Here is a 14,425-nt window from a genome sequence, read left to right on the forward strand (position 1 = left end):
TCGTTGTTACCCAGAAGTCTTCTCAGGTTCTGAAGTTTGCAGCGTTCTTACAGGCACATCCAGCTATTACGGCACTAAAAAGAAGAGAAGTCATGATTGTACGTAGTTTTATTTTATAGAATAAGCATCCACTTTAACATAATTTGACCCACCTTTGTTGCCAAAGCCTACTAGCTAATAATTTAAACTGAAGATGTACCCTTTAGTAGTCAGCCAGATGTGGTCAAAATGAGGCAGTTTCTATAAAATTTGCTATAAGAAAGACAGACGCCTATTTAATCAATGAAAAAGCTCCTAAAACGATAATAATAGCCTGCATTTACGTGATTTTACAGTTACCAGATTCTGGTCACTTTTTTCACTTGATCCTACCTTAACCCTTTCTATTTCCTCTGATCCAAAGTCCATCGTTGTCTCTGTGCCCTTCTGCCCTACCCAAAGCTCTGTGGTGGGTGCATCCCTGTCCTCCTCGCTCGAGCCTCTACTTTGCATCAAGGCCACCTTTTACCTTCCCCGCTTCTCCCAGAAGAGAGCATCCCACTAGAGAGAGATGCAGAATCGTGTAGCCCTGAAGGTGGGTCTTCCTGGTCTTACTCAGCAATTCCAGTATCCTTTCTTCTGTTCCATAGAACTTTTGTGTAGTTCTGATTCCAGATCTTTACCTCCTTAAGCCCCCAGATTATCCCTACCAGTGCTGAATTTCAGCAGAAGACTAATAATGGCCATTTATCAACTAAATACCCTAAGTTAGTACTGAGTACTTCCTATGAATCAGTTCTGATCCAGAACAACTCTATAAGGTAATATCATCCCCATTTTACAGGTAAGGAAATTGAGTCTAAAGGGACACAAATACTGTGTGAAAACTGGGGTTTGACCCAGCTCCGTCTAGTTCCAAAGCCACAGCCCTCTCCATCTCTTTCAAGCTTAGGATCCTTCAGATAACTTAGAACATCAGATCAAGCCATCACTGTTCTTACATTTTGTCCTGTTTCCTATCTTTCGCCTTATCCAGGATCCAACTCCCACAGTTGTCACCTTCTCAGGCTTCCTCTCTAAGCATCTTTCTTCCCACCTTCCCACAGGAACAGCTCTTATTTTCTTAAGATAAGAGTAAAACGTCTTTTCCCTTGACCCAGCTAATCCTTCTGGTTACTGTCCAAATTTCCTCCTTCCTTTCTGGGTCAGAAGCCTCCAGCACGTGGCCCACACCTGCTTCCTCTACTTCCTCCGTCCGTTTCCTCAGCAGCCCCCTTCCTCTGGCTTCCGCAGTGGCCTTCTTGTTAGAACTGCCCTCTCAAAGGTCCTCATCAAATTCAGCAGCCTCTCTGCAGCCCTCGCCTTTGTCCAGCGCACGGCAGGGTTGACAGAGCATCCTTTCCTCAGATTCCCACTGCGCTTATTTCAGTGACTGTGTGTAAATCAGCCAATCAGTGCAGCTGCACCAGGGAAGAGACAGACTCAGATCTGGCCCACTTAACTCCCAAGAGGGGCACGGGCTTCATCCAAGAACAGGAGGAACTCTGAATACTTCTATTGAAAGTTCCCCTTCCACCTGGATGCTGCCGCCTCTCAGTTTACGTATTTCCTCCACCAAGTCCCTCGGACACTCGTCTCCATCCTCAGCTCTTTGCTTTTTTGACTCATTTATTTGATGAGTTCATCCACCTTTCGTGAACTCGTCTTCTGTGACTGTGATGTCCACATTCCTGTCTCCAACTTTGACCTTCCCTTTGCATTGCAGCCCTGCGTTTCCAACTGTAAATGCCTGCGTCGTGTAAAGTCCTACTTGTCTAAAACCGAACTCGTCATCACCTTCAAACACTCTCCCCATCCCACCTGCGCAGTTTCTGTCTGTAGTAAAGCTGTTCATCTGGATACCAAGTTAGAAATCTTAGGGTTATCTTTTCTGTTTCTGTCCTTACCGGTATTTATTCATCTCACCAATATTTGTTGAGGACAGCTTCCATGCCAGGCTTTTTGTTAGGAGCTGGCATGGAGGCTGCCCTCATGTGTCAAAGTTCTGACAGTTCCTCCCTTAAGGGGTCCATCCATTATTCCTTTTCTTATGCCGTTCCTCACCTTAGACACTTAGCGGGCCACGGCTCGGGTTCTGAAGCAGCCTCTCATCTGAGTCCCGACTTTTGGTCTTCTCGCCTCACTTCATCTGGACGCATAGGATGCTCTATAAATATTGTACATCAGGTGATTTTTTTTTTAATTGTTAATTGTTGTAAAATATTCATTACATAAAATTTACCATCTTAACTATTGTTAAGTGTACAGTTCAGAGTAAGTGGGTTCGTGTCGTTGTGCAGCCCATCTCCAGAACTTTTTCATCTTGCAAAACTAAAACTCTATACCCATTGAATACCACCTCCTCATCCCCTCTCCCCCCAGCCCCTGACAACCAGCTTTTGCTTTCTGCTTCTATGAATCTGACTGCTCTAGGTACCTCGTATGAATGACGTCATACAATATTTGTCCTTTAGAGACTGTCTTGTTTCACTTAGCATAAATCCTCAAAGTTCATCCATGCCATAGCATATGTCAGAATTTCCTTCCTTTTTAAGGTTGCATAATATTCCCTGCATGTGTAGACCACGTTTTGTTTATCCATTCATTCGGTGATGGACACTTGGCTCGTTTCCACCTTTTGGCTATCGTGCATAATGCTGCTGTGAACATGGGTGTACAGATCTCTCTCTGAAACTCTGCTTTCAATTCTGTTGGTATATACCCGGGAGTAGAATTGGTGAATCATTTGGTAATTCTATTTTTAATTTTGGGGGGAACCATTGTATGTTTTCTACAGCAGCTGAACCATTTTACATTCCCACCAGCAGTGCACAAGGTTTCCAATCCTCACCAACACTTATTTCTTTTTTTTCGATAGTAACCATCCTAATGGGTGTGAGATGTGGTGTCTCGTCGTGGTTTTGGTTTTCATTTCCCTTATGATTAGTGATGTTGAGCATCTTTTCATGAGCTTTTGGCCACTTGCATATCCTCTTTGCAGAAATGTCTATTCAAGCCCTTTGCTTTTTTTTTTTTTTTGAGGAAGATTAGCCCTGAGCTAACATCTGCTACCACTCCTCCCCTTTTTTTGCTGAGGAAGACTGGCCCTGAGCTAATATCCATGCCCATCTTCCTCCACTTTATATGTGGGACACCTACTACAGCATGGATTGCCAAGCGGTGCTATGTCTGCACCTGGGATCCAAACTGGCCAACCCCGGGCCGCCAAAGCGGGATGTGCGCACTTAACTGCTGCACCACCAGGCCAGCCCCCCCTTTGCCATTTTTTAATTGGGTTTTTTGTTGTTACTGAGTTGTAAGAGTTTTTCATACATTCTGGACAGTAACTCATTATCAGATACATGACCAGCAAGTATTTTCTCTCATTCATTGAGTTTCAGGTGATTATATTTTAAAGAGAAGTTTTAATCTTATTTAGTGGTAATGTTTTCCAACTTCAGAATGACTCTCATGGAAAATGACTTTTCTTTTAAAAATTATTTCGGGAATAAAACATCCCTTAAATTTTTTTTTACATCAGATTTTTCTTAGTGAACAAATTACACAGGAAGGTAAATTGTGGATAAATTTTATAAAATTCAGAATAAAGTAGAAGGTAGCCAATTATTTGGCATATTCCAACTGAGGATTATAAATGTACTTTAGACCTGGCCTGTGAATATAGCCTTTAAGCTTATTAAGTTTGATCAAATGTTAGGGAATAAAGTCTGTAAAGTCTTTAAGAATGAGGACTTATTTTCCAAGCTTGAAAATGTTCTGGATATAGAAAAAAATCCTATAAAAGAAGTTGAATCGTAGGTTCTGCTGTCCCCAAGTTATTACGTATGTCCCTGAGCATTAACATGCTATGAGGGGCTAGAGTCAGAAAACTTGGTATAACAAGAAGCTGGTGAGCCAGTAAATTTGTTTTCAATATCCTGCCAGTTTTCAAAAAGGATTTGCAGAACATTATGACAAGTCACATACATACTAGTGTTTGTGACACTGGGGAATGTTAAAGCCGTGTAGTTGGTGAAGATAACCATACAGGTAGATTGAGGACAGTTTTACTCCAGGTTTCCTGACAGTCTTAACAAAAAGAGAAACAACAGGTTATGTAGCGCTCATTGTATGATGTGAGGAAGCACCCCAGCTTATCATCAGAGACCAAATTTTTCCTGGCACTAAACTTTTAAGAGGAATGTAGCACCTAGATCTTTATAAACATGACAATGATACACATAACAGGCAGCATTTTACAAAAGATATGTAAACATTCTTCATGGGAGTCTTGGTTCCTCCTATCTCCCCTTGATAGAAAAGCCACAGGTATGATGTGAATTGTGATTCTTTGGAGACATTCTGTGATAACCGTAGTAATGTGGTTTAACTTCTGACCTCACAGACAAGACTCATCTGTCCCAGCCTGGCCTCAGCCTGGTCTCTGGCTATTAATGCTTTCAAAGCCTGGTGTCATCATACCTCTGTGAAAGCTGGGGTCCTTGAAAGATCAAATAGCAAACTTCAGTGGGGATGCCATACCCCTTTGCTTTATAGCTAAATGACTTTATGTCGCTTTTAGAAAAGGAAGAAATGAACTCCTGCCCTGGTGAAAAAGGCAGCACTTTGCTAATAATATGACGTGTTTTTAACCAGAACCTAAGAATTCTGTCTTGAAGTTACTATTTCCAGGTCTTATCTCTTAGAAAACAAAAAAGCAACTTAGGGAGAAAATTAACATTCAAGAACTAATCAATGGTAAAGATTGGACCCATACGAAGTAGTCTTCCCAAACCAAATTGACTGAGAGTAGACCTCTAGCAGGGTCATTGTCCATTGCAAATTAAAATCTTTATCAGCTCTGTCAGTGAATAGATGTATAAAAGATAGAAAATTAGAAGTTAGGACAGACATCTTAAGGGACCCGCATGTCCCTTAGCAGGAGGAGTGTATGCTGAGCCTTGTCGTATTGGTCTTATCAGAGAACCAAATCAAGATTGAAACCAGTTTCTTACGTGTGGAGGAGCTTGGAAATCCTGCCTCTGCTTTTTAGCTGAGATCTGGGGACCCACCTAGTTCTTGTTCATATCAAGAGTATTCCTTGCTTAACAAACCAATTTCTTCTTAAAAAGGGCCCAGCTGTATGCACAAGGTAATTGGTTTTTGCAAATCTAGGTCTCTCGTAAATAATATCATGGTCAAAGAGGCAGGCTAACAGGTCATATTTTTTGCGTTTTCTTACCGTGATGCCATAACCCAGGAAGGAATTTTGGGTGTTGTCAGGCATCGTCAAGAGAACCGGAAGGGAAATAGGATGGTCGGCAGCAAGGACAGAAACAGAAAGGTCACTTCTGCCTTTGCAGTGACCCTGGTGAGGGCTGACAGGGCTGTGACCAGGGCAGGAGCAGTGACAAGAACGAGAAATGGTTGGATTGGGGTTGTGTTTTGAAGGTGGTGCCAGCTGGATGCGCTGACCGTGGAGATGGCGTGTGAGAGAGGGGGAGGCGTCGGGGATGACTCAGAGGGTTTTGTCTCGAGCAGCTGGAAGAATGGTGTTGCATCAACTGAGATTTGGATTCTCATGTACAATGGCTCTTATTTTTAAATTTTGCTAATAATATTCTTTAGGTATTTGGGCCTCAGGGCAAATCACAGGTACAGCCCCTGAACCAAAGAGCTTATAGCCTCTGCCATCACATTTTAAGAATCAGATCCGTAAACTGACTTTGATTTAATATATAAAAAATGTAAAAAGACATCAAAATCAGCATATTTTTTTGAAGCAGCTTATTGTTGGGAAGAGAATATCCAAAAAGTAGAAATAGTGAAATTTGTAAATAGAGTATACATTTTACCTTTAGCAGAATTGTCCATTCTAGATTAAAATCTTTATCAGCTCTGTCAGTGAATAGATGTATGAAAGATTGACAGTTAGAAGTTGAGACAGACATCTAAGGGACCCACATGTTATCTTAGCAGGAGGAAGATACGCTGGGCATGTTCAATGTATTGTTGATATGCCTTTTTTGTAAAAGTATTATATTTAAGAAAAATTGGGAAAGCCAGACTATTTTGTTCTGAGTAAGGTGACTTGAGAGTTCATGAAAAACTACTTCAGTCATTAAAGGAAAAAAACTCAGATACTCATCAAATTACTGATTGGAAAAATAACTTGTAATTAAGTTCTTATGTACGGGTGCCTGACATTCAGAAATCCCACATTTACTGTTTCACCTGTTCACGGGTGACCTTTGCAGGGCTGATGTCCAGGCGGGAAGCACTCTGTTGCTGTGTGAGCTTCACCAGCTGCCCAGGTCTCTCTCTCTCTTCACCCGTACATAGCCTGGTACATAGTTTAACTCTCTGCAGGTTAAAACTCTGGTATGTTTGTAGAAAGATGACCCTAACAGAAAGTCAGCAGCTGATTCCTAAGTGGAAGAAATTGCTTTTCACTTACTCTTTACTGCATCTTATGGGAGGAAATACATGTGACAATGGTATTTGGAGATTCGCGAGGGTCTGAAGACATGGATGTCAGCAGTCTTTGGAATAAAGGAAAGACTTCTTGGGCATGCAGGCTCCTTTTCGTGTGGATGTTTTCCATGTGACCGGCTACAGCAGCTGGGCATCCACTTGGCGTTGTTTCAGCTGATCTCCCCAGACTGGCCAGCTTGAACCCCCATCCCCCAAACCGTGAACAATGGCACGTCTTACCAGTTGGCTGAATAAAGGGTCGTGTGTCGCTCTAGAACTGAGCCTGGAATTTGAATACGTGAATTCACTATCATGAGTCAGGGTCAAGCCCAGATTTTCCCCTGGGCAAAATCTAACATGTCAGTGGCCTGGCCACACAAAGCTGGTGGTGACAGCAAACTCAGATGGGTTCCTGTTCTCTTCTACTTCTTGTTATCAGATCCAGGGCTCCCGAAAGCTCCCGAGCAGTCGTCTGGTTTCAGATTCGAATGTGGTTTTGACTCACTTGCCAGCTGGGCAGGACTGTTGACACAGGGAGGGGCAGTAGATGGGAAGGTCCCCCACTCTCTTTGGGCTTACAGGAAAGAGCAAGTAAAAGGGAATTCAGGCCTCACTGATGCTGTGCTCCCAAAATATATTTGCAGAAAAGTCCTGCTGTATTTGTCTGTTCTCCGGTTTAGCATATTGTAAAAAGTGGTGGCGATAATACTGCCGTTTTATTTGACTCTGTGGTGGTGTGTGGTCACTGTGTCAGAATAAACTGTTTGTACTTGAGTTTTGTGAATTTATCATTGAAGGGCTGGCAGATTGTATTATAAGGCAGCATAACTGTACTCTTATGGCTTCATTAATTAGGATGCCTAGACATAATTAGGTTCTAGCTAAGAATAGATAAAATGGAAAATAATTCTGGGAAAAAAGAGCGGAGATTCTGAGAAACTGGAAGAACGTAACAGAGGACATTTCTTGATTCTCAGGCACAGACATGGGACTGGAGCACCAGCCGTGGCTCCCGTGAGGGGTTACCCCGGCCGGTTGTTTAGGAATACATTCTCACCCTCTTGATTTCATTTCCATTTCATGGTACCCTATAGACAGAGACAATCTAAAACCTCCTCGATGACTCAGAAATAATAGTTTTGGTGATCGGAAGTTGAGCCATTCATTTTTAATTAATAGACTTAATTCTTAGAGCCGTTTAAAGTTTACAGAAAAATCGAGCAGAAGGTACGAGGTTCCCATCCATACTACACACAGGTTCCCCTATTGTTAGCATCTTGCGTTAGTCGGTACATTTGGTACAGTTGATCAACCAGTATTGGTACATTAGTGTTAATGAAAGTGCATAGTGTACATTAGGGTTCACTCTTTGTGTTGTACAGTTCAGTGGGTTTTGACAAGTGGATCATGTTGTGTATCTCCCATTCCAGTATCATCCAGAATCGTTTCACTCCCCTAAATTTCCCCTGTGCTCTGCCTGTTAGCCCCTCTTCCATTCCACCCTGAACTCTTGGCAACCGCTGATCTTTTTACTGTCTCCATAGTTTTGTCAGTCCGCTCATTTTTAAGTAACTATCCAACTGTTCCAAAGGAAGCATTATTCATTGCTTTATTCATAAAATGAGCCCTCAATAAATGCTGTGTGCCAGGCAGTCTTCTACGCATTGGGAAGAGAGCAGAGGAGCAAAAATAAAAAGCGTCGATCTTCATGAAGCTTACATTCCAGGACAGCAAGCCTCCGGGCCCAGCTGGGTCCTAAGTAGGAGTGACACGGCCCAAGAGGACACAGGATGAGAGGAGGTAGCTGGAGAAAGTCGTCTGAGAATGGGGCCTCCTACCAGTTAGCCCCACGGTCTCAGGTCAGACCCCAGCCTCCCCGTTCCTTCCTCCTGCAGTCAAGTCCCAGGAGCTCGGTCTGCTGGTCTCCTCCAGCTGCCACCTATGTTTTCTCTAAGACCCACTAGATAGACCACAGTGCCGTTTCCCAACTTTCCTCTGTCCCGCTCACTCAGATATCAGTGCAAGCACCTCTTTTAGACTTTCATTAAGCTTTTACTACTATTTATCTGTAGCCCTGCCTGGTGCTGATAGAAGAGCATGGAAAGTTTATAATATTATAAGTAGGTGCCTGTGATCATCATCTAAATGCTAGCTGGACAGGGTCTTCTCTGGGCATGGATGACAGGAAATTCTCTAAATCCCTTCTTTCCTGGGCAAGCAGACATCAGTTCTGCTGTCTTTCCATAAGAATTCCCATTCGTACCCCACTGCCTTCTCCCTAGCTCTAGTCCTCTGGAAAAATAAGAGGTTTCAGTGAGTGAAGATGGACCAGAAAGAAGGTGGAACACTGAAAGAGATCCACTTGCTCCTCTCCAACTCTGCCTCTCCGTCTCCTTTTTTTTCACACAAGAAACGTGCTTAAAGAGCCACTAAATGGACTCTTTGAAACCCTCCTGAGCACACTGTTGGAGCAGACCCAGTGTCCGCTCCTGCAGGCTGGTAAGAGCTGACTGTGTGCCTCTCTTCCCAACTACACTTTCTGTGACATCATGCTGGTAGCTTAAAACTGGCCGTGGTGGGAGTATTTACACCACAGGAATCAGTCAATGCTACAAATCAGTTTTACTATTTTTTTTCCAGAGAGCTACTTTATCCTCCTACCACCGAGCAGACCCTTCTTAATCAAATTCTTACGTTGACTCTACCATAGGAGTTAAATCCATGAACATTATATTAATTCATATGCTCTAATTCTACTCTCTATGCATTGGGGATAGGGGGAATGCTAACCAAAGTCAACAGACTTGTTCCAGTAAGTTTTGAAAGCCAGGCTTTGCGTCAAGCTGCACAGAAATTGACACTGTTTCATTTCTCCTGAAAGAAGGATTGAGGCCATTGACAGATGGTTCCATCCGTGTTGTCTTCATTGAAATCTCACAGCAGCTTCACTGTAAAACTTGCTACTGCAGGTGTGGGACCATGATCGCGCTTAGCGTTTCTTTGCCCGGGGCCGCAGTTGCTTGTCCATGGGTCCTTAATAAGGTGCCACATTTGCTGACTGCCCATTGTGCTCCATGTAGGACTGCACATGCGAGAGCAAAAGCTGACGCCGCTGACCAGGCTGCGCTGGCCGCCCGCCAGGAGTCTGACATCGCGAGAGCTGTGGCCAGGGAGCTGTCGCCCGACTTCTACCAACCAGGTGAGACTATTGTGCTGTGATGGGAAAGGTGGGGACATTTTCTCTGCTTTCCTTTTTTTTTTTTTTTTTTTGCTGAGGAAGATAGCCCTGAGCTAACATCTGTTGCCAATCTTCCTCTTTTTTTGGCTTGAGGAAGATTAGGCCTGAGCTAACATCTGTGCCAGTCTTCCTCTACTTTATATATGTGGTTTGCCGCCACAGCATGGCTGATGAGTGGTGTAGGTCCAAGCCCAGGATCTGAACCCACAAACCCAGGCCGCCAAAGCAGAGCACACTGAACTTAACTACTATACCACAGAGTCAGCCTTTTCCATGCCCAGCAACAAACTTTGAGCTGATAGCAGTAAAGGAGACGGGAATCTAGAAGTATCTGATTCTCAGAAATCGTGTTAGTGTATTAGTGACCATTGCAGATGCCAAAACAAACACCCCCAAGTCAGAGACACCTGTAACAGTAGCATCAGCAGTAAGAGAAGAGCCAGTAAGTACTGTGACTGTTTTTTTAAATACACCTGAACTAAAGCTCAAGGAAGTGGTTAGGAGGTAAAAAAGTATACCACTTAAAAGACAGATTAAGAGGAAAATGCATGTCATGATTTAAGACATGAAAATGACAACCTCAAAAAGAAAAATCAGTCCTGATTATATGCCTCTCAAATGTTATAAAGTAGCAACAAACAAATATTTGCAGTAGTTTTAAATATTTAACTCACTTCCTAATGGTTTCCTAGTAGACTCTTTCTGTCCCTTTCTATAACATACTGGTGTTAATAAAATAGCAATAGCCACCTTTTTATATATGTTTCTCCACTGTTTTATAAACAACATCTTTCTAGTGATCGAGGGAGCAACAGATTTCTAGGTAAAGAGACCAAAGTAAATGTTCTAAATTTCTGAATATCAAGATTTATGTTTTCTTGGCAAAGAATTTTTCCACATTGGTTTCTGTTAAATCAAGCTGGATAACTAGCAACCTGTGTTCCATACATGTTTGGTTCCAATGAAGGTGACATAACACTGGAACCCAAGGGCATTAGTGTGACTAAATGAACTAGGTAAGTCAGAGTAAACAGAATAGCAAAACCTGTGTAAGCGCTAGAAATTTGGCTGTAATCAAGGATAGAGGAATAAAGAAGGAAATGACACGGTGACTTTTTTTTCCCCCCCTTTCCTGCAAAGAATGAAGACAGTAAAAGGCCAGGTTAAGAAGACTCCATGGTTATGAGAGATACTGGGGAGGGGCCCAGCCTGGTTGCTGAGTGTTAGGGTTGTGGCAGAGTGACTTCTGTAGTAGTTCAACTCAAGGGAGGCAACCGGCGATCATGGGTGTTTTCTTTCACGTGCATCTTTTTTAAACCTCTGGGTGAGATTTAAATCATTTAATACATATGTATATTTTGTTAGGAGAGGAAAATTTTCCATTTTTTGCAGTGACCTCTCATAAGAATAAACTATTTTCTGGTGTGAAATGAACCCACCCTTCCCTGGTCCCTAAGTCCATTGGCGACTACCTGTTCTAGGGTGTGAGAGGTGCAGAAAGGGTCCAGCCACCGCAGAGGGATGGTCCTGGTCCTCCCCAGCAGGGCTGCGGTTGGGAGGCTGCTCCAGCAATCAGAGACAATGCCGCTTCTCAAGCGCACTGGGCTCCAGCTGCTTTGAAAGCAAACAAACTTGCTATTGTTGTCTGCAGATGGTAATTTCATGGTTCTGTTGTTAATTCCGTTGGGGAATGGGGTCCCTATAGATTTCTGTTAGGTGTTACTAAGAGGTAAATGATACGAAGGTCGTCTCAGTTTCCCAGACGAAATGGTTTTAAAAGCCTTTTATGGGGTAAAAGCAGCTGAGGGAAAAAAAATATGTGGGAAAATGTAATTCCACCCTTGCTTCGCTAAGACAGCTCCATATAAGCAAGTTGTCCGTCAGTAATGAATACGTCACAGTAGCACGAGATGACAGCGGGTCTGTTTGAGACGAGAGCTAAAGGAGAAGGCTGCAGTCCCCTTTGACCCACAGCCAACACTTCCTTCGGGAACTGTATAGAAAGCCTTTTCTGTACTGAGTATTATTGATCTTCTCAAGGGAGCGTAACTCATGCTTTCCACTCCGCGTTTACAGGGTGATCAAATCAGATAGACATTTCTAAAAGGGCTTTCAAGTACTTTTTCTGAGTTGGGCTACTCATTTAATTTGCATATCTCAGATACAATTGCTGCCATTGTTGGGAGGGCATGTGTCGTGCATAGAAGTTGTTAACCCTGGGAAAAAGGATGTCTGTCATAGCTTGACATTTTGAACACTTTTATGGTAAGTTACCTATTTTCAGGAGCTGGCAGTATTTTCAGATATTTACCATATAGTTAAATTTTATGCTTTTAGTTCAAAACAGCTTAGTTAAAAACTAAAGAAAAAACATAGCTATGTGGAATGGCTTTGAATAAAGATTTAAGGAACTGTTTGAGAAAAGGATTAAGTTCTAATCAATAAGAAAAAGCATACAGATGAATGTAGTATTGAACATGTGTGTAGATAATTGCATACATATACAGAAACCTAAACTGCCATGAGTGTGAGTGACACCGTGCGTCATCCCCCAAGAACTCAGAAATAAGATTGCCCTCTGAGAGTTAAGCTTTCAAATGAGCCCGTTATCCTGCAGAGATTATATAAAGTGACCATAAGTGATAGCATGGCTTCAGGTACTGCAAGGTTTCCTTGTAACTTGATTATGTTAAAACATCTAAAGAAGGAATTGGTCACCCAAAGAAGTATAGGAAAAAAAAAGAGTCACAGAGGCAAAAGTTGGCAGTGCCCATCTAAACACCGTCCAGAGGAGAAGCCTAGGCCAAAACCTTGGAGTGTTGCAGTTGCATTGGCAAGGACGTTTCTATTATGGGGAGGGATGCAGGGAACCACAGCCAACCGTGTATGGCTTTATTGGCAAGACCATCCCCGAATGAGGAAATGGCTGCATCAGGCTCGTTCAGCCTGATGCCATGAGACATTTGATTCATCTCATGCTCCTTGTCCTGATTCCACGTTCACCAGTAACCTTCTAATTTTGGTTGAGCTTCTCGTGGAGGGAGGTTACCAACAGAGCATGCACTGGTGGTTCAGTGCGAGTCCCCTGGGCTCGGTGACATTTCTGTTTTTCACTATAAACTAATGCGTTGGCCTTTTGGTATTATCCGTCAGTCTCGTGAACTTTGGTGATATCAGTCTGCCCCGAGGGATGGCTCTCCAGCAAAGTGTTGATGAATTCAGGTTTCTAAGGGAGCAAAGCTGAGACGAGACTTTGGATTTCCCTAAGGAAGCCGTGGGGAGTGGGACATGGGGCAAGGATGACTGGAAAGCTCTTATGTGTGGCTCTTTGTTCCACTGTTTCAATTTCCTTTCGATCGAGATACTTACTTTGTTTTTAATTTCAAGTAGTATTAAGTAGGGTGTGAAATTTTTGTATTTATCAATTGTGGGAGTGACAGGGCCTGGGTTAAAAAGGACTGAGAAACACTGCCCCAGAGTGTGGTAAACACATCACTTGGTAAATGCATCCTCTGAGGAGATGGCCAGCCCGCTTCCCTAGGCAGCATCCTCAAAAAGCTTTGTCTTTCTATGTTTAAGCATGTGCATTAGTCAGCTCAGCTGCTAAACAAAATAGCATGGACTGGGCGACTGAAACAATACACATTTATTTCTCACCGTTCTGGAGGCTGGAATCTGAGATCAGGTGCCAGCAGAGTTGGGTTCTGGGGGGAGCCCCCTTCCTGGCTTGCAGGCAGCTACCTTCTCCATGTCCTCACCTGGCCTTTCCTGGGTGCCTGCGCTTGGAGAGAGCGAGCTCTGGTGTCTCTTCCTTTTTTATAAGGACGCTAATCCCCTTCATGACCTCATCTAAATCTAATTACCTCCCAAAGGCCCCTCTTCCAAATATCATCACACTGGGGGTTAGGGCTTCAATGTATGAATGGTGGGGGGGAGAAACAAACAGTCAATCCATAATAGCATTTATGTGCATGCATACACACACTGTACATTGATTATTTAAGGTAAAAAGTGAAGTCTTGAGTGTAGGTTATTGTGGACCAGAGTTCATGAAGCTCACATTTCTGGTATGAATTAGAAGTCTTTACAAATCAAAGCATGTTTTCATTATATAATTGTCTCTACTTACCATTAATATGTACTGCTTTTGGTTAAGAAAAGGGAAGCATCCTGGAATAGATGACTTCTAAACACATTTTCCAAACCCCAAATTCTGAATAAATTTTTTCCTAGAAAAACGAAACAGAATAATCCCCTAATTGACATAAAGTTAATAATTCATGCATTTGCTGGTTATTCTTACTACTTATTCATTCTAGTGTATTCAGTTCCAAGAATGTGTATTGAGAGCCAGCCACGTGCAAGGCGCTGGAATGGATGTCCCAGGCCTTGCAGACAAGAGCTGTGTGGCTGTGTTCACAGAAGTTGCGGTATTGTTACAGATCGCACTGTTGAGGTCCTATAGGAAAGGGGCGTTCTTTCCATGTAGAATATAAAAGTGATCTGCTGCCAGTTATAGAATCTTTTTAGAATCTTTCAATCTGGTCCTCTATGAATAACTGACAGTCTCCAGAGAATTTGACTTCTGATGTTGCTACACAGCGTTTGCTCCCAGCACTGCCTTTCTGGACATTTCTTTGGGGAATCTTCATGGTTTCCTTCTGCCCATAGCCAGCCCACCGAGGCTCACCTATG

The 14,425-nt window shown here is 42.9% G+C and overlaps 1 protein-coding gene and 1 long non-coding RNA gene across 8 annotated transcripts in view; one reads left to right on the top strand and one right to left on the bottom strand.

Moving 5' to 3' along the window:
- The window catches only part of JPH1 (junctophilin 1), a 76,711-nt gene that overhangs the window by 48,612 nt on the left and 13,674 nt on the right, over positions 1-14,425 (top strand). For all 5 annotated transcript variants that reach the window (XM_044765896.2, XM_044765894.2, XM_044765893.2 and 2 more), the window contains exon 3: positions 9,573-9,691. In XM_044765896.2, the coding sequence (XP_044621831.1) occupies positions 9,573-9,691 (119 nt within the window). The remainder of the gene's footprint in view (positions 1-9,572; positions 9,692-14,425) is intronic.
- LOC106839187 (uncharacterized) overlaps positions 1-14,425 on the bottom strand; it is a 67,359-nt gene that overhangs the window by 41,839 nt on the left and 11,095 nt on the right. For all 3 annotated transcript variants that reach the window (XR_011493127.1, XR_011493126.1, XR_011493125.1), the window contains exons 2-3: positions 2,083-2,185; positions 11-74 (exon numbers count right to left, since the gene is read on the bottom strand). This is a non-coding gene — a long non-coding RNA (uncharacterized lncRNA). The remainder of the gene's footprint in view (positions 1-10; positions 75-2,082; positions 2,186-14,425) is intronic.

The sequence above is a fragment of the Equus asinus genome, chromosome 12, assembly GCF_041296235.1.
Source record: "Equus asinus isolate D_3611 breed Donkey chromosome 12, EquAss-T2T_v2, whole genome shotgun sequence".
NCBI classification, from domain to species: Eukaryota; Metazoa; Chordata; class Mammalia; order Perissodactyla; family Equidae; genus Equus; species Equus asinus.